This window comes from Eurytemora carolleeae, unplaced genomic scaffold (assembly GCF_000591075.1).
Source record: "Eurytemora carolleeae unplaced genomic scaffold, Eaff_2.0 scaffold1232, whole genome shotgun sequence".
Lineage (NCBI taxonomy): Eukaryota > Metazoa > Arthropoda > Copepoda > Calanoida > Temoridae > Eurytemora > Eurytemora carolleeae.
Window position 1 is genome coordinate 3,248 of NW_019402179.1, and position 21,813 is coordinate 25,060.

Below are 21,813 nucleotides of genomic sequence, written 5' to 3' on the forward strand. Positions count from 1 at the left end.
TGAACAACATAATATTTCCTGCCAAGTCGATTATCATTATAATAGTTCTTGCTAACTTTAATCTCATGATATTTTCTGCCAACTCTTATTATCATAATGTTTCCTGCCAACTCTTATCATCTTGATATTTCCTGCCAACCCTTATCATTATAATATTTCCTGCCAACTCTTATTATCATGATATTTCCTGCCAACTCTTATTATCATGATATTTCCTGCCAACTCTTATCATCATGATATTTCCTGCCAACTCTGAACAACATAATATTTCCTGCCAAGTCGATTATCATTATAATAGTTCTTGCTAACTTTAATCTCATGATATTTCCTGCCAACTCTTATTATCATAATGTTTCCTGCCAACTCTTATCATCTTGATATTTCCTGCCAACCCTTATCATTATAATATTTCCTGTCAACCCTTATCATTATCCTATCTTGCTTACCTTCCCGAAGAGCTGCATGCCCATGACAGCGAAAATGAATATGATGATACAGAGGACGAAGGTTAAATTTGAGAGAGCTCCGACAGTGTTCATCATGATTGTGAGGATATCATTCAAGGACTTCCAGGACTTAGCCAGCTTGAATACCCTATACATTCATTCAGTATTCATTCATTTATAAATTCATTCATTCATTCACCTATACATTTATCCTTTCATTCATTTATACATTTATTCATTTATTTATTAACCTAATCACACATTCAATAAAACTTTCATTTATGAATTCATTCATACATAAATTTTTTCATTGATCATCTATCTATCTATCTATCTATCTATCTATCTATCTATCTATCTATCTATCTATCTATCTATCTATCTATCTATCTATCTATCTATCTATCTATCTATCTATCTATCTATCTATCTATCTATCTATCTATCTATCTATCTATCTATCTATCTATCTATCTATCTATCTATCTATCTATCTATCTATCTATCTATCTATCTATCTATCTATCTATCTATCTATCTATCTATCTATCTATCTATCTATCTATCTATCTATCTATCTATCTATCTATCTATCTATCTATCTATCTATCTATCTATCTATCTATCTATCTATCTATCTATCTATCTATCTATCTATCTATCTATCTATCTATCTATCTATCTATCTATCTATCTATCTATCTATCTATCTATCTATCTATCTATCTATCTATCTATCTATCTATCTATCTATCTATCTATCTATCTATCTATCTATCTATCTATCTATCTATCTATCTATCTATCTATCTATCTATCTATCTATCTATCTATCTATCTATCTATCTATCTATCTATCTATCTATCTATCTATCTATCTATCTATCTATCTATCTATCTATCTATCTATCTATCTATCTATCTATCTATCTATCTATCTATCTATCTATCTATCTATCTATCTATCTATCTATCTATCTATCTATCTATCTATCTATCTATCTATCTATCTATCTATCTATCTATCTATCTATCTATCTATCTATCTATCTATCTATCTATCTATCTATCTATCTATCTATCTATCTATCTATCTATCTATCTATCTATCTATCTATCTATCTATCTATCTATCTATCTATCTATCTATCTATCTATCTATCTATCTATCTATCTATCTATCTATCTATCTATCTATCTATCTATCTATCTATCTATCTATCTATCTATCTATCTATCTATCTATCTATCTATCTATCNTCTACCTGTCTACCTGTCTACCTATCTACCTGTCTACCTGTCCACATGTCTACCTGTCTACCTGTCTGCATGTCTACCTTACTACCTGTCTACCTGTCTACCTGTCTATACCTACCTCTGATATTTTGATCCACAACGCACAACAATCCCAAATACAAAGTACATCTAGAGCTTTTCTAAAGCAATCACAGAACACGTCTTTAAGCTTCGGTCCTTCCTCATCATCATCCTTTATTTGATAGAATTTGATAGAAATTGATAGAAATTGATAGAATTTTATGCAATTTGATAGAATTTTATGCAATTTGATAGAATTTATGCAATTTGATAGAATTTGATTGAATTAGAAAGAATTTAATAGAATTTGATAGAACTTGATAGAATTTGATAGAATTTGAAAGAATTTGGTAGAAAATGCATATTAATTAGTCATCAAGGAAAAATAGGGTTTGCTATTTTTATATGAAACCAACAAATTTGGCCCGTGGTATAGACCCTATTTTTTTAATATCTAGATACATAAAAATAAAAAATGGCATTAATAGATAGATAGACAGATAGATAGATAGATAGACAGATAGAGAAGATAAGATNGAAGTACAGGATAATAGGAATAGGATAGTGGATGAAGTACAGGATAATAGGAATAGGATAGTGGATGAAGTACAGGATAATAGGAATAGGATAGTGGATGAAGTACAGGATAATAGGAATAGGATAGTGGATGAAGTACAGGATAATAGGAATAGGATAGTGGATGAAGTACAGGATAATAGGAATAGGATAGTGGATGAAGTACAGGATAATAGGAATAGGATAGTGGATGAAGTACAGGATAATAGGAATAGGATAGTGGATGAAGTACAGGATAATAGGAATAGGATAGTGGATGAAGTACAGGATAATAGGAATAGGATAGTGGATGAAGTACAGGATAATAGGAATAGGATAGTGGATGAAGTACAGGATAATAGGAATAGGATAGTGGATGAAGTACAGGATAATAGGAATAGGATAGTGGATGAAGTACAGGATAATAGGAATAGGATAGTGGATGAAGTACAGGATAATAGGAATAGGATAGTGGATGAAGTACAGGATAATAGGAATAGGATAGTGGATGAAGTACAGGATAATAGGAATAGGATAGTGGATGAAGTACAGGATAATAGGAATAGGATAGTGGATGAAGTACAGGATAATAGGAATAACTAATTTTAAATAGGATCAGGTTGTAGTAATATGTATTGACTTATAATTTGAGGTTGAACTCAAGAAGCTGTTAGGCCTTCATAGCTCATATTTTGACAACATTGACAAAATGAAAAAGGTAAAAGTTCTGAATTAAATAAATGATCTCCCTGTCAGGTTGACTAGTGATAGGATCCAGGTGGATAGTGTTAGGCTTCCCTTCAGCAAACATTAGAGCCATCCTAGACATTCAGACATTCATTTAACCAGTGGGATTAAATTTGGTAGTCCCAAATTAAGAGTGTGTTTCCCCAAAAACACGTCCCAACCTCAGGTTTCATTTATTCATTCATTCTTATATTCCTGTGGGACAGAAAACCCCTCCCCCGCGTCGGTGGGACAGTAGTCCCAAGTAAAGAATGTGAAACCCCTAAGCCATGTCCCAAACCTGGAGGTTGCTGCATGCATGTACGATGTATGTATTCATTTATTCATTCGTTCATGCCTTTAGGACCGAAACCCCTTTAATCGGTTGGTGTGCCAAGAAAAGAATATGAACTTGTAAAACCCCAAACACATGTTTCCACCCCAGCTTGATGCATTCAGGCATTCATTTATTCATTCATTCACATATTCCTGTGGGGACCAAAAACCTCCGTCGGCATTGGAACTTACAAGGGTAGTCCCATATGATGTTCAGGAGAAACTTTAAACGCATATACAAACCCACGGTTGATGTTTGCATCCATTCATTAGAAGGACATTCTTTGTAAAGGATTTGAGTCTTTGCCACAAAATCAAATTTTCTAATACCTTTAATTTTCAAACCTGATGTTTTAAACGTTTGATATTTCAGACTGGGATTAATTGATCTAACAAAATGTATTGTTTGAAATATCCAAGGTCTACAACATTGGGTTGCAAAGATATAGAGATTAGAAAATAAGAGTTTGTGGCACATACTCAATTCCTTTACAACAAAAAGTTGTTACTTCTAATAATTTCTCAACTGCAGTCTCTGAAGCATAAAAAGAGCAAGTGACCCAAAAAAATAATTTTCAAAAACAAAAACATGGATATCTAACATATTTGATCAGACAAAGCTTTGAAGGGTATCTTTAAGGGTACCCTTCTGAATCGGACATGCCACTCTATCAATGGACAGTCACTTGCTCGAGATTTCATTCAATGTCTGATTGACAACGTTACACTTTAAACTTTTTTCAATACCGTGAAAGATCTTGTAGATTTTCTCGATTGAAAATGTTGTTGTCTGAAAATTTCTAAAGCAGAAACGCAAGGCCCTTTTTAAGTTGTGAATTATGAAAAATCAATGAGAAGATAAAACAAAGCTTTGAGGGTACCGTTGTGAATCGGACCTCCCACTCCTAAGGTGGAGAACTACTTGAAATTACATCTACAATCCCTTTAATCATGATTAATCTAATTGTTCCTTATTTTTTTTCCTCTGACCTGGATTGAAGAGTTCCAGTTTTAGTTCCAGGATACCGGAGATCTGTATGCGAGGTGTAGGAGTCCTTTCCAGTGTGGGAGTTGTAGGAGTACTTCCGACTAAAGATAGATAGATAGATAGATAGATAGATAGATAGATAGATAGATAGATGGTTAGATCAATAGATAGATAGATAGATATACAGATAGATATATAGATAGATAGAATAGACAGGGATACAGGAATTCAAATTAAACAATATATTATATAGAATTTACAGAGGACACAGGGGTTATAAAGGGGATACAGGAATATACATGGATACTGGAATACGGGGACACTGGGTCCCAGGGATACAAGGATACAACAATACAAGGGGATACATGGAAACTGGAATACGGGGACACAGGGTCCCAGGGATACAAGGATACAACAATACAAGGGGATACATGGAAACTGGAATATGGGGACACAGGGTCCGAAGGATACTAGGATACAACAATACAAGGAGATACAAGAATACAAGAATAAGGGTAAAAATCAGATGTATAAGAAGAACTAAAAGAAGAAACAATAAGAAAAGTTGAAATTACCTCAATCCCATTTTTGTTGGTGTATCAACGATTATACCCCCATTCATCTCAGATTTAGGCGTTACCGCCGTTGAATCATCGGCGTATGGAAGGTGTTCTGAGTAAACCGCCGATAAAGTTGATAATAAAACATTAAAACAAAGAAAAATTCAGAAAACTCACAAATGTTTACAAAAAATATTCTATAATATCCACTGAGCAGTTTTCAATATTTAGCTTGATTTTGATTTAAGCGACAAAATTCTAAAAATCTGTTTTAAAGCGTTTAACGGATGTTTCCTTGAGCATCTAGGTATGTGAAGAGGACTAGGGGTTTTCTAGAATCATATTTCTCTGGGAGCCGGACATGCGAATGGAATGAATTACTTTTAGAAGGACGTCTGATAAATGGTGAGGCTGGCAAACTCTTCCCATTCGGCCTTTCCAGGCTCTCTTCGGACTTGTAGAGGCTGAGGGTGGCAGAGCGAACGCTTAATCTATCTGTATTCCCTTCGGGGTCCATACCCTCCATCCCTTCAATACTTTTAGTTGGATACTTCGAAGGAAATGATACTGATTCTTTACTAGGGGATTGGAGATTAGATTCTGGTATGTGAGAATGAGAGAGTTGTTCTGAGATTCCTGCACCTCCGCCTTTATCGTCTTCAAAATCTTCCGCGAAGTCCATTGCCGCCTCCATAGCGGCTTCAGCAGCGGCTGCTTCAGCTTCCGCCAAAGCAGCCTCCTCTGCTTCTTTAATAGCTTCTAACTCCTCAAACTCCCTGAAAAAATAGTGTTCACATATCAAACTGAAGTTAATTTTAGTTCGAATTTTTGCATGTTCTTAAATATAACTGCTTTTCTGATTTGAAGGGCGTTTTGAAGGACACCGTACTTTTCAGTTCCTAATAAGATCTTTTCTTAATATGGGGTGTAAAATGGATAGATTATTAGTATTTCCACATGAAATGAACTTTCTTTCATTGAGATTGAAGCGATTTAAATAAATAATCATAATGCAGATGAAAGCACTTTCAAAGGTTCACAAAATCTAATATAAGGCCATAACCCTTAGGCTTGGTTGCAGAAAAGAAGTGTAAATGTCAATGTAACCTTGGCCAAAAAAACTCTGTCAAAAGAACATTTTTTCTCTCGAAATATCGACCTTCCGGCAGCATTAGAAAGTTACTAACATTTTGTTGAACATTTTGAACAGAATATTAGCAATATCAAACAAATTTTGTTTCTAGAACATTCTCCGCGCAATTTCGAACAGTGAACGCTTGTTATAAGTTGACCCACCTGGCTGTTTCCTCTTCCGCCTGTCTCTGCAGTTCATCATAGGACATGGCGACAATAGCAAGGATGAGATTAATGAGGTAGAAGGAACCGAGGAAAATGTTGAAGATAAAGAAGAGAATATGGTACGGACCACTCGTCATCAGAGTGATCTGCAAACAGACTTGGTTTATCATTCATGCTTAGACAGAGACCGCATTTAAAGAATTTGAACCGTGTCGCTAAACCGCCGACAACTGGTTCAAATTAAGGGGCTGCTAAAATCTCAAATCATCTGAACCAACCATGTTTAAACCGAATATCATGTTTGAACGCGGTTCAAATTCTTAAATTCGGCCTTAGGGGTGTTTACAGGATCAAATGTTTCAATTATAGGGAGCGGGTAGGTGGGGGGGGGGGATATTGCAAGTGTGAAAATAACCCCCCACCCCCCCTCCCACTTTATAGGAGTCTATGATTCGGCATTAATCCCCTTGATTTACTGATTAACCATTGTCCATGGTTCTACCATGCCAGCACCTATTACTGGTTTAAACTGGTAAATTAAGAAATTAAATTTGACAAAGTATAAAACCTTGCCTTAAACAAGAACTTGTTATATACTTTAGGACGACCGTTAAATATAAAGATTGTCGTCTTTGCACTCTCTTATAATTTGAAGTTGTACTAACGAGTTGGAATTTAAAAATAATTGAAAATTTTATTTTTCTAATACAAAAGTCCAAGAATATTACACATCTTATACGTTCTTCTGTATTTTCTACTTAAATATAAAAAAGCAAATTATCTTTTATCACTTTGAATAATCTGTTATCTTAAACTATTGCTTATTTAAAAGTGTGAGTTCAATAATCGATATGTCAATGAAATTTTCTGTACATTTAAGCAAGTCTAGGAGGAACTGAGCGCCCTCTATGATTTTTAATTTCAATCCCTATATCTCTACAACCTGATGTCGCAGTCCTTTGATATTTTTAAATATGAATTCTGTTGTGTTAAATAGTTTAATTTACAGATGTCAAAGGTTTACACTATAAACAGGTTGCATGAGAACGGATTAGAAAATCAAAGTTTGTGACGAGCGTACACCTAAGTTTCTTGTTTCCAAGGTTATAATGGAAGGAGCAAGTTAATTGCAGTTGCGTATACTCTGCGTACATATTGAAACCAGTTCTTACTGGGCGGAATTTTTAAACAAGAAGAGATGCATCAGTGTTCGTTTAGTATCCGAGGAGGTTAAAAGCATTAAATTTTGATAATTTTGATAATTCACATAATAAAGATGCGTACACCTTCGAAATAACTTTCCTTGCATTATAACCATGCTTGTTTCTGTGTGCTCAAAATTTTTTAACGGAAATAATCAGAAAAATATTTAAACTTTTCTGTTAAACAGATACAGATTACAGGGTGCTTCACTTATGTTAATCAAATACAGATTACAAGGTGCTTCACGAAACATGACAGTAGTGAAAGACGACATTAAGGCCGGCCTTTTTTGTTTAGATTTGAACAATTTTGGTTTTTTAATATATTTAAATCTGAACGCAAATCTTAATATCTCACAGCACAAAAATGGCAGCCCATTTTTTGAAAATTCCAGGACTACGGAAATTTTGCAATTATTGTTTCAAGAATACATGCAATAATAGGATTACGAATCAATGCCGCAAATTATTTCAAATATCAACGACGAACTTCAAGTCGTCTCTGAACTGTCATGTCCCTTTAATAATACCTGGTATAAATTCTCCCAATAATCCTGTGTCATGAGTCTGAAGGCACAAAGGTATGCTGTCACAAAATTATCAAAGCTGGTGTAGCCATAGTTAGGGTTCGGTCCATACCCAGCTAATCAATTTATCAATTTATTAAAAAAAAAAATTCAAAATAAATTTCAATTTTTTCACGAAATGTAGTTACAAATACAATACAACAGAACCCCCCCCCCCCCCCTTATTCTTATCCTCTGAAATGCATGCAAATGCATCAAACTTATAACTTTCCATACCTTTTTGCAATAATTTAATCAATACATCAGAAATAATGAGAATATTAAAGCAAACTTTCAAATATTTTCTTTATTTTAAGTTATAAGATTGGTTTGCATATAGAACCAGAAAACTCAGGAATAGGAAGACTTCTTTTAGACTCTTAAGTTATAACTTTTTTCTGGTTGCTACTGCAAAGTAAATATTCTATACAAAAAGTCTAAAAAAACTATTTTATAAAAAAAAATAATGATTTTCCTAAGCAGATAAAACCGTCTGGACATTTACCAGCTCCAGAATTGTTCCCACACATTCCTGAAATATTGTTGGTTTACAAAAGCGTATTTAAAGAAAATTTAAAAAATACATTTGGTTTTCAAAAGCATAGTTTATGAACTTTGAAGGGTGGTGATGTTTCTTTTCGACATACGCAAATCCAACATCTGACCTACTAGCACGTGGTTTTACGGCTGCTAGATGGACTTGTGGCTGCAGCGCCCGGCCCCTAGTCTGTCCTATCCGCAGCGCTCGGTTTACAAAAGCATTGTTTATGAACATAGAAGATACATGTTGGTTTTCAAAAGCGTAGTTTATGAACATCGAAGATGCATGTTAAGGTTTTCAAAAGCGTAGTTTAAGAATATTAAAGACACATGTTGGTTTTCTAAAGCGTAGATTATGAACATCGAAGATACATGCTGGTTTTCAAAAGCGTAGTTTACAAATATCAAAGACACATGTTGGTTTTCAAAAGTATTGTTTATGAACATCAAACATACATGTTGGTTTTCAAAAGCGTAGTTTACAAATATCACAGACTCATGTTGGTTTTCTAAAGAGTAGTCTATGAACATCGAAGATGGATGTTGGTTTTCAAAAGCGTAGTTTATGAACATCGAAGAAACGTGTTGGTTTTCAAAAGCGTAGTTTACAAATATCGAAGACTCAGGTTGGTTATCAAAAGCGCAGTTTACAAATATCGAAGATACATTTTGGTTTTCTAACACGTAGTTTAGGAACATCAAAGATACATCCAGGGTAACTTCAGTTTTTCATTTTAAAGCCGGACTGTAAGCGTAATTTCAAGTGACCCTCCATGCCAAGATGGCAACACCCTATTTACAACGTTACCTTCAAAAGCATTATCGGATCAAGTATGAATTAGACATATATCTTTTGTTTATATCTTTTGTTTATTTTTCATTGTGACTTGCGCATTTCTTGCTTTTAAGAAATCGTGGAGAAATTTACAGAAACAAACACTTTTCGACGTCAGCTTCCACAATATTAATTAGATTAAGGTTTTAAGGGTAAAGTTGTAAATCGGGCATTTTTATCTTTGCCATGGAGGGTCACTTAAAATTACGCTTACAGTCCCTTTAATATGAAAAGTAATCTAATATTTACCAAAATTATCATCAGCGTCCCTCCACCAATTAGTCTCATTGTGCATAAAGTAGTCCCAGGACTCATCACTAGTATTACAGTCTTATTTATCAGATAGAATAGATAAATTAATGCAGATATAATTGCTGGAAGTATGATTAGTAGAAACGCAGTGTCGAGAAAGTGAGTGGCATTATCTCAGCAATTTAAAGAGGGACATAAAAGGGCTGTTATTTAGTTTTTTTCTAATGAGTGCGCTTCGAGCAATTATATCTGCAGCCCTATATAAGTGGTTGAATAAGTCATTACTACTGAATGACTGTATGTTCCTAAAATTTCCCCATAGCTGGGATTCTTCTTCGTCATCATAAGGCCACTGCCGTACACACTTCTGTGAGAGTGTTCCCATATAAATTTGCAAACCTAGAGTTAAAACTTTCATTCAATGCAGAGCTTGGAACTTTTTAATATAAAGGATTAAATAAACTAATTTTCAAATGGGGAAAATTCTGTTTGAGATTGTAAAGAACTAGTTTTATACATTTCATCTGTTAGAAAATGTTTTTTTTCTGTCAACTAAACTCAAATAAATGAAAGTTTTCCTAAAAGCGCAAAGACCGCAAGCGCGAAAATAGTCAGTATGATCACATCTCTGAGGTTCTTGACCGAGTAAACTATAGCCGACACGATCGTCTTTAGCCCCGGTATAACAGCAACAGATTTCAGAGCTCGGAACACACGAAACGTCCTGAGGGCACTGAAGCTACCCAAATCTATGGCGATTGTCACGTAGCTCATGCCTATGACTGCAAAATCAAGCCAATTCCAGGCATCTCTCAAGTAAGTAAATCCTTCCAGAGCGAACCCTCTGCTTAGCAATTTGACTGCACTTTCATATGTGTATATAGCGGTAAAGACGACCTCTGTTGAAGCAGTGTACCTAAATAGAAAAAATCTATGAAATGGCAATAAATCGCAACATATTTGAGGTTAGGCTAGATGCAAATGTTATGGAAAAAATTCAGCTGATGCCGCATGTGCAGGTGTACATATTAGCTTAACCTCGGGAGTACATTTATGTACAGAATACACATCTCTAGGATCTAATATAACATAAAAAGATGATTGAACATCAAATGTTTATGCTCCTAAAAATACTAGTTATATCTAATAAAAAAATACATGTTTTCACTAAACAAACTCCCATCCTTAGTGGTGGGGAGGGGTCAAAATAGAATTATTACTAAATCTATTTGTGAAAAAATGTTATCCTGGTTATTAATAGGACTATCTTTTTTAATTTGTTTGTAATTTTAAGTTAAGAACGTAACTTTTGTTTAAAAAAATAAATTTTCGTAATCAGGTAGTATAATGATTTGTGAAAAAATTTTAATTGTAATAGCCCGCTCCTAATTTTAATTATTTTTCTTAATGTTAAACTATAAGAATAACATCAGTGTAAGATAAAAAAAATTGTACCCACTTTTTCATGATAAAAAAACAGGAGAGATAAGTGTAGAGATCTAATAAAAAATATACATAATATGGAACCATCTATAGGTTAAGATATTATGACTAAAATGCAACCCTGGTGTTGGATGTAGGAACTAACATTTGAAGTTTACCCTGGCGGCGGGCTCTAGCACTAAATTCTACACTCACGACAATAAATATAAAAAGTCCAAATTTCCAGGAATTGTTTTGAAATGCAGGAACCTGGAAGTTTGGTGGAATATTCTATATATGTTTAATACTATGGAATAGTATTACGGGTAAGGGATATAATGAATCATATAAATTACTAATGGTAAGTTTAGTAATTAGAACTGATCTAGAAAATTTTTGGGCATTTTTGAAATTGTCACATTTTACTAGAACACTATAACTTATAGGACACATCACAAATCACATTTAGCATGCTGCAAACATTCTTTAAAGGGAGCATTCGCTTTCAATCACAAACTGAAACGTCAAAATTATTATTTTTTTCTGTTAAAAAAACAACTCTCCAAAACTTTAGTCTCGAGATATTGAGTAATTTTTTTCGGGGAAATTTTTTAATTCTGAAATTTGGAAATTATATTTGCTTATTTTTGGTTTAGAAAGTTTTTCTCTACTCTTATTCAAAGCTATTTTTTCTGTACAAACCATTTATAGCTCTATTAATAATGATAATAACCATTTCCAGATCAACTCTAATTACCAAGATAACAGAAACAGAAAAATAATATGCTCTTTCTTTATCACTAAATTTTTTTTACCTAAAAAAGATAATTAGATTAGATTAGATTAGATTTTCCTTTACCAAATCAAACTTTATAGACTGACGACTGAAGAGAGGCTATTATTCTCCTGTAATCTACACTGTTAGAAACTTTTAACATCTTGTTCGTTATATCGAACTCACTGAAAATATTAAGAAATTACGAACAATTTCTTCAATATTTCGAACAAAATGTTAATTTTTTTCTAACAGTGAAAAAGAGCCTATCGGCAGTAAACCCTGTAGCTCTGAAAATATTGGTCTGAAAGACCGGTCATATATATAAACATGACCGGTCATATATATAAACATTACCGGTCATTTCTGTAAATGTTACCGGTCATTTATATAAACATAACCGGTCATTTCTATTAACATAACCGGTCATTTATATAAACATTACCGGTCATTTATATAAACATAACCGGTCATTTATATAAACATTACCGGTCATTTATATAAACATAACCGGTCATTTATATAAACATAACCGGTCATTTCTATTAACATTACTGGTCATTTATGTATACATTACCGGGCATTTATAAAAAAATGACTGGTTCTATATAAACATGACCGGTTCTATATAAACATGACCGGTTCTATATAAACATGACCGGTTCTATATAAACATGACCGGTCACTTATGTAAACATAGGTATAAGAAGGTTCTTCTAATATTAACCAAGGTGTTCCCAACTTTTTAACAAATCAGATTCATCTTTTCAGTTTCTTTCCCAATGCTTGCTACTCCGAATTAAAGGGACTGAAAACGAAATTTAAAGTGACCCTTTATTTATAGAGGGGGATGCCTTATTCACAACGGTACCCTTAATACATTGATCTGATTTATAATGTGGCAGATAAAGTTTTTTTTGTGGGTTGAAATGTCTTTTATTGCATTGTTTCCAACGCAAGAAATTTGCGAGTCACTTTTGTAGAGAAATCACAAATGAAAATAATCAGTTTTCGAAAAACAAAAACATGGATATCCTCTTCATGCTTGATAAGACAAATGCTTTAAGGTTACTGTTGTGAATCTTGCATGCCACTCTATCAGTGGTCACAATTGAAATTACGATTACACTTTACAAACCCTTTAAAGATATAGATTTTTCATAGTGACACACCCATGAAAATATTTATTAGGTTCTGAGCTGGGAGTTTTTAAATGAAATGAATTAGTTAAACTGCTTTTATCCTTATTAACTTTTCAAATTGGTCGCGTAAAATAATCTTTCACCATTGAAAGATAATAAATAAGTTTGAATAATTTTTCAAACACCCAACTCTATAATTGGGATGTCACTTAAAATTACGTTTACAGTCCTTTTAAGGTATTTATTACTGGTTGCAGAGGCAGGCAAAATTGAGCATATTCTCAACCAACGTTAAGCAACAAGATACTTTAGAAAAGAATGCTCATGTCGTCTTCGTTCCAAGTAAAATTGTGCAGGGCATTTAGCAATAATTACAGTCTTGTACACAGTTCAGTTCAATTCTTTAAATTACAGTATAATTTATTTTAGAGTATCTTGGGTCTTGGGTGGAACAGTACAGCAATTATGAAATTTTTTTTGTAGACTATAATTTGTCTGACTTGTTGAAAAGATGGGAATATCCTGGTCTAAGATAAAACATATGATGGGGGTACTAGTTTTGAAAAGGCCGGGAGTAGATGCCTTTTCTTCTAAGGGGGTCGGAATACCAAGCCTAATATACAAAATGCCTATTCATCGATCCCATCTCACATCTATAGGTCTAGTCTATGATCTTATCCAGCGTATGCAAGAGTGTCCCAGTTTTCGAACACAATCACAATAGTGACATCACATCACAGTCAGCTACAGTTTCTAGTTTGGAATTTGTATCTAAAGGAGTGTCTTCAGAAAAGTGTAGGTTTTTAATCAAATTCAAATTAGTGTTACGTCACTACAAATAAGTTCTATGTTAGTACAAATACAGTTTCCGAGACACTCAGAGGGGAGGTCACATAAATGTACAGGGGTAACATAGTACGGGTAGTAAAATAATATCAAAACGTGGTGGGGAAGGGACCAATATTTCAGGTTCTTCGTTTGTATTAGTAGTATTAAATTGAGATGACATTTTGCTGGATATTGGGTCTAAAAGGACAAATGCCATGTACATGCAAGAGGTATGATATTTCTCAAAAAAAGGAACACTCTTGAAAACTTAACCTCGTTGTATTTATTAACCGCCTCTGAACCTGCAAATCAAAAATGTAACATTCCGTAATTAGGTGAATTAGAACCTGAATTAAATGTATTAAAAGGCTGGGTAAGGGGTTGATTAAAGAAAAATTTGTTAATTTCAACTGAGGGAGAACAAGAGTACAACACACATAGCTCAAGACATTCTGAAGGGAAAAGATAACAGAGTTTTCAGATTTGTCGACACCTACCAAATTGAAATTGCAAATTTATTTTTGATGGAAAATTAAGGATATCTTTTTCATTGATGAAACAGAAAATGAAATATTTTTAATGTGTTTTAACTCTCAATATTTGAGAGAAAAAAACTTTTTGCTCATCCAATAACCCCCCCCCCCCCCCCCCAATAATGTTGGGTATGTAAGCAGAACCCCCTGCAGATAGTCTCCATACACTTACTTTATTAATGTGATAAACCTAACACATAGATATAATAATAAGGTTATAATAGATAATATTCTTGGTAGAAAATATTACAAGCAGCCAATGCAGATATGTTGACAATTAAAGGTATACAGGGGGTCTACAGAAAACTGCGAAGCGTTCAATCTGTTTACATTTAGTATTTTTGATACAAAGTGTCAAACTGGTGATTTTAATTTACTTTGATAAATAGAAACGGAAATATCTTTGCTTCCAAATGTAAATTATTGTTTGAAAAACCCCAAAATAAGATATTATTTGGAAAATATAAGTGTATTTTTTTTAAATATGAGACCTTCCCACAGGGTGTTTGATAAAATAGCACTTTAATCTTTTGTGTATTTTCTATTTCATATTTTTTTGTTGTTGAATATCAAAGCATATTTAGTCCTTTACATTTGAATGACATTTGTTCTGACATATGACAAGAGACTTTTTATTTCACTTTACAGGGGCGGATACAGGGGGGGAGGGCGGCAGGACATTTGCACCCCCTGAGATTTAAGAATAGCTCCTTAATCAAACTTAAGGGAAAGAAAACAGGAAAAATATCTATATTAAAACAAAATTTCGCCTGCGGCACGTCTTTTTGTTCCTAAATCTGGATGTTTTTGTTCCGAATTAAATCTAGCACCCCCCCCTCACTTAAATCCTGTATCCGCCCCTGTCACTTTATTATTTTTTCTAGGTTTAGCAAAATGGAATTATACTATTTTTGTATTTTCTCTGACACAACGTTTTTGTTTTCAAAATGGGACTTGAGACTTTACTATTTTGTATTTCTAATGCCATGCATTTTATACGTTGGTTTACACGTCTTAAAAATTTAAGTATTTAAGTCCTTCACGCGTTACTGTTTTACTGGAGAAGAAATGGAAAAGTCATCATTGTAGAGAAACCACAATTGAAAATTATACTTTATCAGACAAAGCTGAATCGGGTAATCTTTGCATTGGTGGTCACACGAAATTAAGCTCACAGTCCCTTTAAATCATACCAATTTCAGGAATAAAAGTCCATTGTAGGTTGCAAAGATGTGATAGTTAGCAAATTGTTGGTTAAGGCAAGAAATTAGTTCCTTTATCTATTGAAAAATTACAAAAAGTTTAAGATAATTGATTAAGTAATATTGCACAGAGATCACTCAAAGATATGACACTAAGTTCATAATGATCACTCAGAGATCCATGCAAAGGTTATGATTTACTCATGAAAATAATTACTCAGAGATCCAATTCAACTCATGATCTATAAAAGATCATTAGATCAATTTAAGTGCAATCGCTCAGAGGTAATTGAAACCCAGTCAAAAAATGATTGCTTAGAGATCCAATCAGAGATAATTGAAAACCAGTTAAAAATGATTGCTCAGATATCCAATGAGAGATCACGATACCCAATCAAAAATGAATGTTAGAGATCTATCAAAGAACATTAGACCCAGTTAAGTGCAATCGCTTAGAGGTAATTGAAACCCAGTTAAGAATGATTGCTCGGAGATCAATCAAAGATCCTTGAAACCCAGTTAATAATAAAGATTCAATAAAAGATAATTGAAACCCATTTAAAAATGATTGCTTAGAGATCCAATCAAAGGTCATTGAAACAAAGTTAAGAATGATTGCTCAGAGATCCAATCAAAGATCATTGAAACCCAATTAAGAATGATTGCTTGGAGATCAATCAAAGATCCTTGAAACCCAGTTAATAATAAAGATTCAATAAAAGATCATTGAAACCCATTTAAAAATGATTGCTTAGAGATCCAATCAAAGATCATTGAAACCCATTTAAAAATGATTGCTCAGAGATCCAATCAAAGGTCATTGAAAGCAAGTTAAGAATGATTGCTCAGAGATCAAATCAAAGATCATTGAAACACAGTTAAGAATGATTGTTCAAAGATCCAATCAAAGATCATTGAAACCCATTTAAAAATGATTTCTCAGAGATTCAATCAAAGGTCATTGAGACCCAGTGAAAATGATTGTTCAGAGATCAAATCAATTATCATTGAAACCCAGTTAAGAATGATTGCTCAGAGATCCAATCAAAGATCATAGTAGACTGAAAGCATAAAATCTTCTAAATGTGAAGAGTGAAGATAAAACTAAAAATAAATTTTCTTCTCGGTCTGTTCCCTGTCTTCTCACCTGTTTTTTTCACATAATACTCTTAAAGGGACTGTAAGCGTTATTTCAAGTGACCCTACATGCAAAGATGACAATGACTGATTCATTACTGTACCCTTAATCTAGTTCAGAGTCCGAATTTAATAAATTTGAGCCGCGTCTCAAATTTAAGCCGCGGCTCAAATTCTTTAAATTCGGCTCAGTTTTTTTTAAATCTTCCTGGTGGAAACCATTTCAAGAACTGACGAGGGTCAACCTAGACCAAAATATGGAACAAACATCTACTTTAATTACTCTCTATAGAGGTTTGGTCCATCATTATCACCAACTTTAAATCTTATCATAAACGTAGTTTTTCGGACTCGAACAGTTTTATTTCTTCGCACTTCTCTCTTGCAAAGAGGTCGAAAATGAAAACAAAGAGTTTTTAGCAACAAAAACATGGATATCTACTTCATACTTGATCAGACAAAGCTTTAAGGGTACCGTTGTAAATCGGGCATTGACAGCTTTGCCATCTTTGCATAGAGGGTCAATTGAATCGATGCTAACATTCCTTTTAAAAGAAAAAATTCTTATGTAATATCGAATTGCCAAAATCTTTCCGAAATTAAGAAAATTCAGTTAGAAATTACAAACATAATGTTAAGGATATTAAAATTTATGAAATATATATATCCCTAACCTGCTTTTAATAATTACAGAGACAAAAAATGTGAAAATAAAAAAAAATTTCAAAATAATTAAATAATTAGCCACTCGGTTGACCTAATAATACACAAAGGAGAACTCTGAAAGGTATTTTCAAATTCTGGAGACAAAAAAGGGATATTCTTCATAAAAAATTTAAAAAATTTAAGAGTAAAAATTCTTCATTTTTATCCAGCTGACACAGTGTACCAAGAATGCATCATTCCTCTGGTTTCACACAGATTTATCGAATGATATAATATTAGATAAAAAAATCGTCTTCACTTTTCTGAGACACTCTGTATGCAATAAATCACAATGTAGCGATTTTTTCCAAAAAATCATTAGATTCATTTACTTATATTAAGTCATGTACATCTCTCATCCAGATACAAGACAAAAATAAAAAAGTACAGTGTACAGTGTACAGTCTCAAACATTCTATGTACTTTGATAAAAGTGTACAGTGTACAATGCACGTTGTACACTATTGGTATGTAGCATGCACAATGGTACTCACTCAGTGTCCTTCTCAATCATAACGTAGCAGTTGACAAGGATGGTGCAGATGATCGCGAATGAGAACAAAGGATGACTCAAAACATGGATGGCGATTCTGAAAGTGAACATTAAAAAAATGTTTTTAAAAACTAATTACTCCACTCAAAGTTTAATTTTCTATTCTTTATACCTTTGCAACAAGGTATTGTATGAGTTTAATCAAATCATCAAAGTTTAAAATATCAAAGGTTTTCATCATTAGGTTGCAAAGATATAGGGATTAAAAATTAAAGTTTGATGCTAGTAATCAGTTACTTTGTTGACTTGGCAATTATGGTTGACAAGGAAATAAGTGAAAAGGGTAGGTCTTTTTACATTTTACTGTGACGTACTAGAATAGCTGTAGAACTGGTTTTAATGTCAACAAACAACATTTAGTAAACAATGATTGTCCTGGCAAAGATAAACTGAGCGTTGTTTACACTGTTTGTTATTGTTTACACTAAAACTAGTTTATGTCCTAGTGTGTCAACTTTTCCTTTTTTCTCATGGATTTTCTCTGAACAAATTTGACTCTAATTAAAAACAAATTCTCTGTTCATCAATTTTAGTTTTATTTATTACTAGCTGAAGGGCCCGTGGAACAAAAAATTTCCAAATTTTTAGCCTATAACACCCCCCGGCTACCCACGAGGGTCAACAAAAAATTTCAGCCTAATCGCTCCAGCCGTTTGGCCGACTGTACGCAACATATATATGAATGTCTTAATTTATGATATAGACAAGCTTCGGAACCCAGCTTTGCCAGACTAACTAAATTTCAAGACCAAGCAAAGAGCATTCTCGTGCAGTTTCCCAATCCAAATTTTAATGCAAATCGGTATAAGTGTTCCTATGTTATTATCGGACATACAAACAAACAGAGATAACTAATTTATAAATATAGATTACTAAGAAATAATAACAATGTCTAAAAACCAAAGTTCGCTGAATTTTTTATTTTGCCTAACTATTTGTTGGAAACTAAACTAATCTTGGTTCTGATATTCCCCTTGCTTATAGCAGCTGGAGGGGGGGGGGGGGAATTCTATAATTCAAAAAAAGCCAATGCACAAATGTGAACCAAGAATTCTTGTCAAATAAGTTAGAAATGATTGCATTGTAAAAAGTTCCAGAAATATTTAATAATTGTAAATATTAGTTCATTTCAAAAATGAGCTAGGAAATCTTATAAATATTGGGCTTGTCTGTCTGGACCGGGAAATTTGAACAATGTCAACATTTATTATTTTTGAAAATGCGCAAATTTCAAATTACACATATATTCACTGTCCCCCACATTTCATTTAAATTAATTATTTTTGAATTGATTTAAAAAGTTTAAAAGTCAAATGCTTTTTATCAGTCCAAACCGTAAATATGGAATATTTATTTGACGAGTCAATTATTATTATAAAAAATAAATTGTCAAATACCATTTTTAAAAGTGTTTCTGGACTCAAAAATTTTAAAATTAAAAGTTGAAAAATGGAGAATTTTTTTGTCAGTTTAAAAAATCCAACAAATTGTGTATCACGAGTTAATCAGCATTTTTTTGGCCAATTACCATTTGTAAATGTTTTATTTTTCATTAAAAAAATTTGATTGCTCTTTCCATAATATTGTTTTCTTATGGGAGATGAATTCGAACTTTAAAAAACCCTAAGAAAAGAATAAAATAATGGACTTTTTTTTAGTTTGAAAATGTTACCTTCGGACGGGATGAAAGGGAGAAAGGAGCCACATTGCCTTCTCAGCAGAGAACCTGGGCAAAAAGGATTAGATAAGTTTTAACTTAAATTTTAATTTTTAATATTATTTAAAGGATTTGAGTTTTTGCCACAAACTCTGACTTTCTAATCCCTGTATACTTGCAACCCGATGTCGTAGACCTTAGATATTTTAAACTATGAATTCTGTTATGATCAAATAATTTAAGTTTGAAATACCGAAGGTTGCAAAAATAAAGAAAATTCAAGTTTGTAACACAAACTTTTAAATTCCTTTATTAGACATTATTAAAGTTATACTTTTTATAGAAAACTTTTTGTGTTATTTCTTTTATCTTATTTCACAAAGCAAGTTTTTTTGTTATTTAAAAGATTTTTATCTTAGTTTAAAGTTTGAATTTGTATTTTGAAGATGTTGATTTTTAAAAATTTCTCAAAATTTGTTATTACAGCAAAAAAATGTTAAATTTTTTCCTTTTACGGATGAATTTACCTGTATATTGTGTTCCCTTTGCTGATAACGATAAATGTTTTCTTATGGGCGTAATATGGATCAATATCGCAGATAGGTGTAGAGGCAAATTCCAGGGGAAACTCCCCGTAGCGTCGTGGTAGGTCATTTCCTGGTAAAACATTTTAATCAGGGGACTGTTGTGTAATTTCAAGTGAATGGACTGTTATTTGATGTATGAAAGTTATATTAATATGTGTACTATGTGTACTGTTAACTAGTGTGAGGAAGCTAATTATGTAAACGAAGATGAAGTGAAAATCTTTAATTAAGCATACCCAGATACGCCATTTTTTCCCACAGTATTTTCTTACTTATACAAGAGGAATATCTAACTAATTGAAAAAGTTGTGTTTCACCTTTGAGATAAATTTTGAAATATTTGTCATAAATCAATTTTAATTTAACAACCCTGGTCCTGCCATTTCCAAAATGTGGTCTGCCTTTTTTTGTGCTTTCAAAATAACCGGAGATATAAATTAATTGTTTAGGTTTTTTAAATTTTGGTTTTATTTTCAAATGGAAATCTAAGCGAAAATCTAAATATCTCTGTTAATTTAAAGAAAAAAATAGCAAAGTACATATTGGAAATTTCAAGACTATAGGCTATTTTGTGACTATCGTTTCATGAAAAAAATATTTATAGAATTAGGCTGAAAAATTGATGCCGTAAACTATTTCAAAAGTTACAAATGAATTTCAAGTCTTTCTTAATTGTTGAAAAAAATCAACTTTTCATATTTTGTTAAAAATGAAAATTTGTTTTTGTCAATTGTTTTCATAACAATGTCCAATCATATGTACACATATTGAAATGTTTAAAATTAGACCGGAGGTCAACATTTTTGAAAAGATTTAACGTTCAACAAGTCAAAGGTTTAGTGGCAGCAGGCATGGATAACTTTTCACGGATTTAAATCTCAAAAGTTTACACAGTGGATATTGAGATCAGCCGTTGAAGCTAAGCGGTATTTACCACAAAAATTTGCCCACTGAATATTTTCAAAAAAATCTTTAAACATTTTTTTACCTGCCGCGAGCTTGGGGTTTGCTTCCAGTTCCTCTTCCTCGTCATCGTCCGAGTCTGCCGCGTACAGTTTTCGCGCACGCGCAGAGTCTCCGAATTCCTGCGCAAAATATCAGCTGATTATTTCCGTTTGTACTGGTGCACCATGAATCCGTGGTGTTAATATCTCATTTATTATCAACCAAGGAGAACATTAATGGTTAGTTAGGTACTGATTATACTGTAATGATTGTGAGAAGTATGAATGCAAATGCCAGGGTATTAGAGCCACAGCTTAAACAGATAAATAAAGCGATTACATTGAAGGAATTGAGTCTCACATTTTCGAATCCCTATATATTTGCAACCTGGTAACGTAAACTCTTGATATTTCAATCTTAAATTACTTCATCCTACATAATTCATAGCTTGAAATATCTAAGATCTACGATATTGATTCTCTCTCAACTGGACATTTATAGAAATGATGAAAATTAACTGTATCTCAGTTTGATCTAAAAAACGGCCAACAATCCCTTTAAGTATGGTTGTGGTGTGCATGTGTCGAAAAGGCAGAATATCTGAGCAATTAGTTAATTAGTACATGTAATTAGTACAGTTGAGAGAGAACTACTAATTAATTCATTAAACATGGAGGGAAGACAAGGTACAAGGGGGAGGAGGGG

At 32.9% G+C, this 21,813-nt stretch overlaps 2 protein-coding genes across 2 annotated transcripts in view; one reads left to right on the top strand and one right to left on the bottom strand.

Annotated features, from left to right (window-relative positions):
- Positions 1 to 480: 480 nt before the first annotated feature.
- Positions 481 to 2,921, top strand: LOC111718123 (putative leucine-rich repeat-containing protein DDB_G0290503). Its single transcript, XM_023493631.1, has 2 exons — positions 481 to 609; positions 2,343 to 2,921. Exons 1-2 carry the CDS (start codon positions 481 to 483, stop codon positions 2,919 to 2,921), a joined length of 708 nt encoding a protein of 235 aa, XP_023349399.1.
- An 82-nt stretch (positions 2,922 to 3,003) lies between these two features.
- LOC111718124 (sodium channel protein para) overlaps positions 3,004 to 21,813 on the bottom strand; it is a 30,065-nt gene continuing 11,255 nt past the window's right edge. The window contains exons 3-16 of the mRNA XM_023493632.1: positions 21,152 to 21,248; positions 20,104 to 20,233; positions 19,592 to 19,645; positions 17,861 to 17,956; positions 10,201 to 10,538; positions 9,928 to 10,021; positions 9,620 to 9,687; positions 8,471 to 8,527; positions 7,960 to 8,072; positions 6,225 to 6,373; positions 5,223 to 5,704; positions 4,944 to 5,040; positions 4,371 to 4,469; positions 3,004 to 3,139 (exon numbers count right to left, since the gene is read on the bottom strand). Of these exons, the coding sequence (XP_023349400.1) occupies positions 3,004 to 3,139; positions 4,371 to 4,469; positions 4,944 to 5,040; positions 5,223 to 5,704; positions 6,225 to 6,373; positions 7,960 to 8,072; positions 8,471 to 8,527; positions 9,620 to 9,687; positions 9,928 to 10,021; positions 10,201 to 10,538; positions 17,861 to 17,956; positions 19,592 to 19,645; positions 20,104 to 20,233; positions 21,152 to 21,248 (2,010 nt within the window). The remainder of the gene's footprint in view (positions 3,140 to 4,370; positions 4,470 to 4,943; positions 5,041 to 5,222; positions 5,705 to 6,224; positions 6,374 to 7,959; positions 8,073 to 8,470; positions 8,528 to 9,619; positions 9,688 to 9,927; positions 10,022 to 10,200; positions 10,539 to 17,860; positions 17,957 to 19,591; positions 19,646 to 20,103; positions 20,234 to 21,151; positions 21,249 to 21,813) is intronic.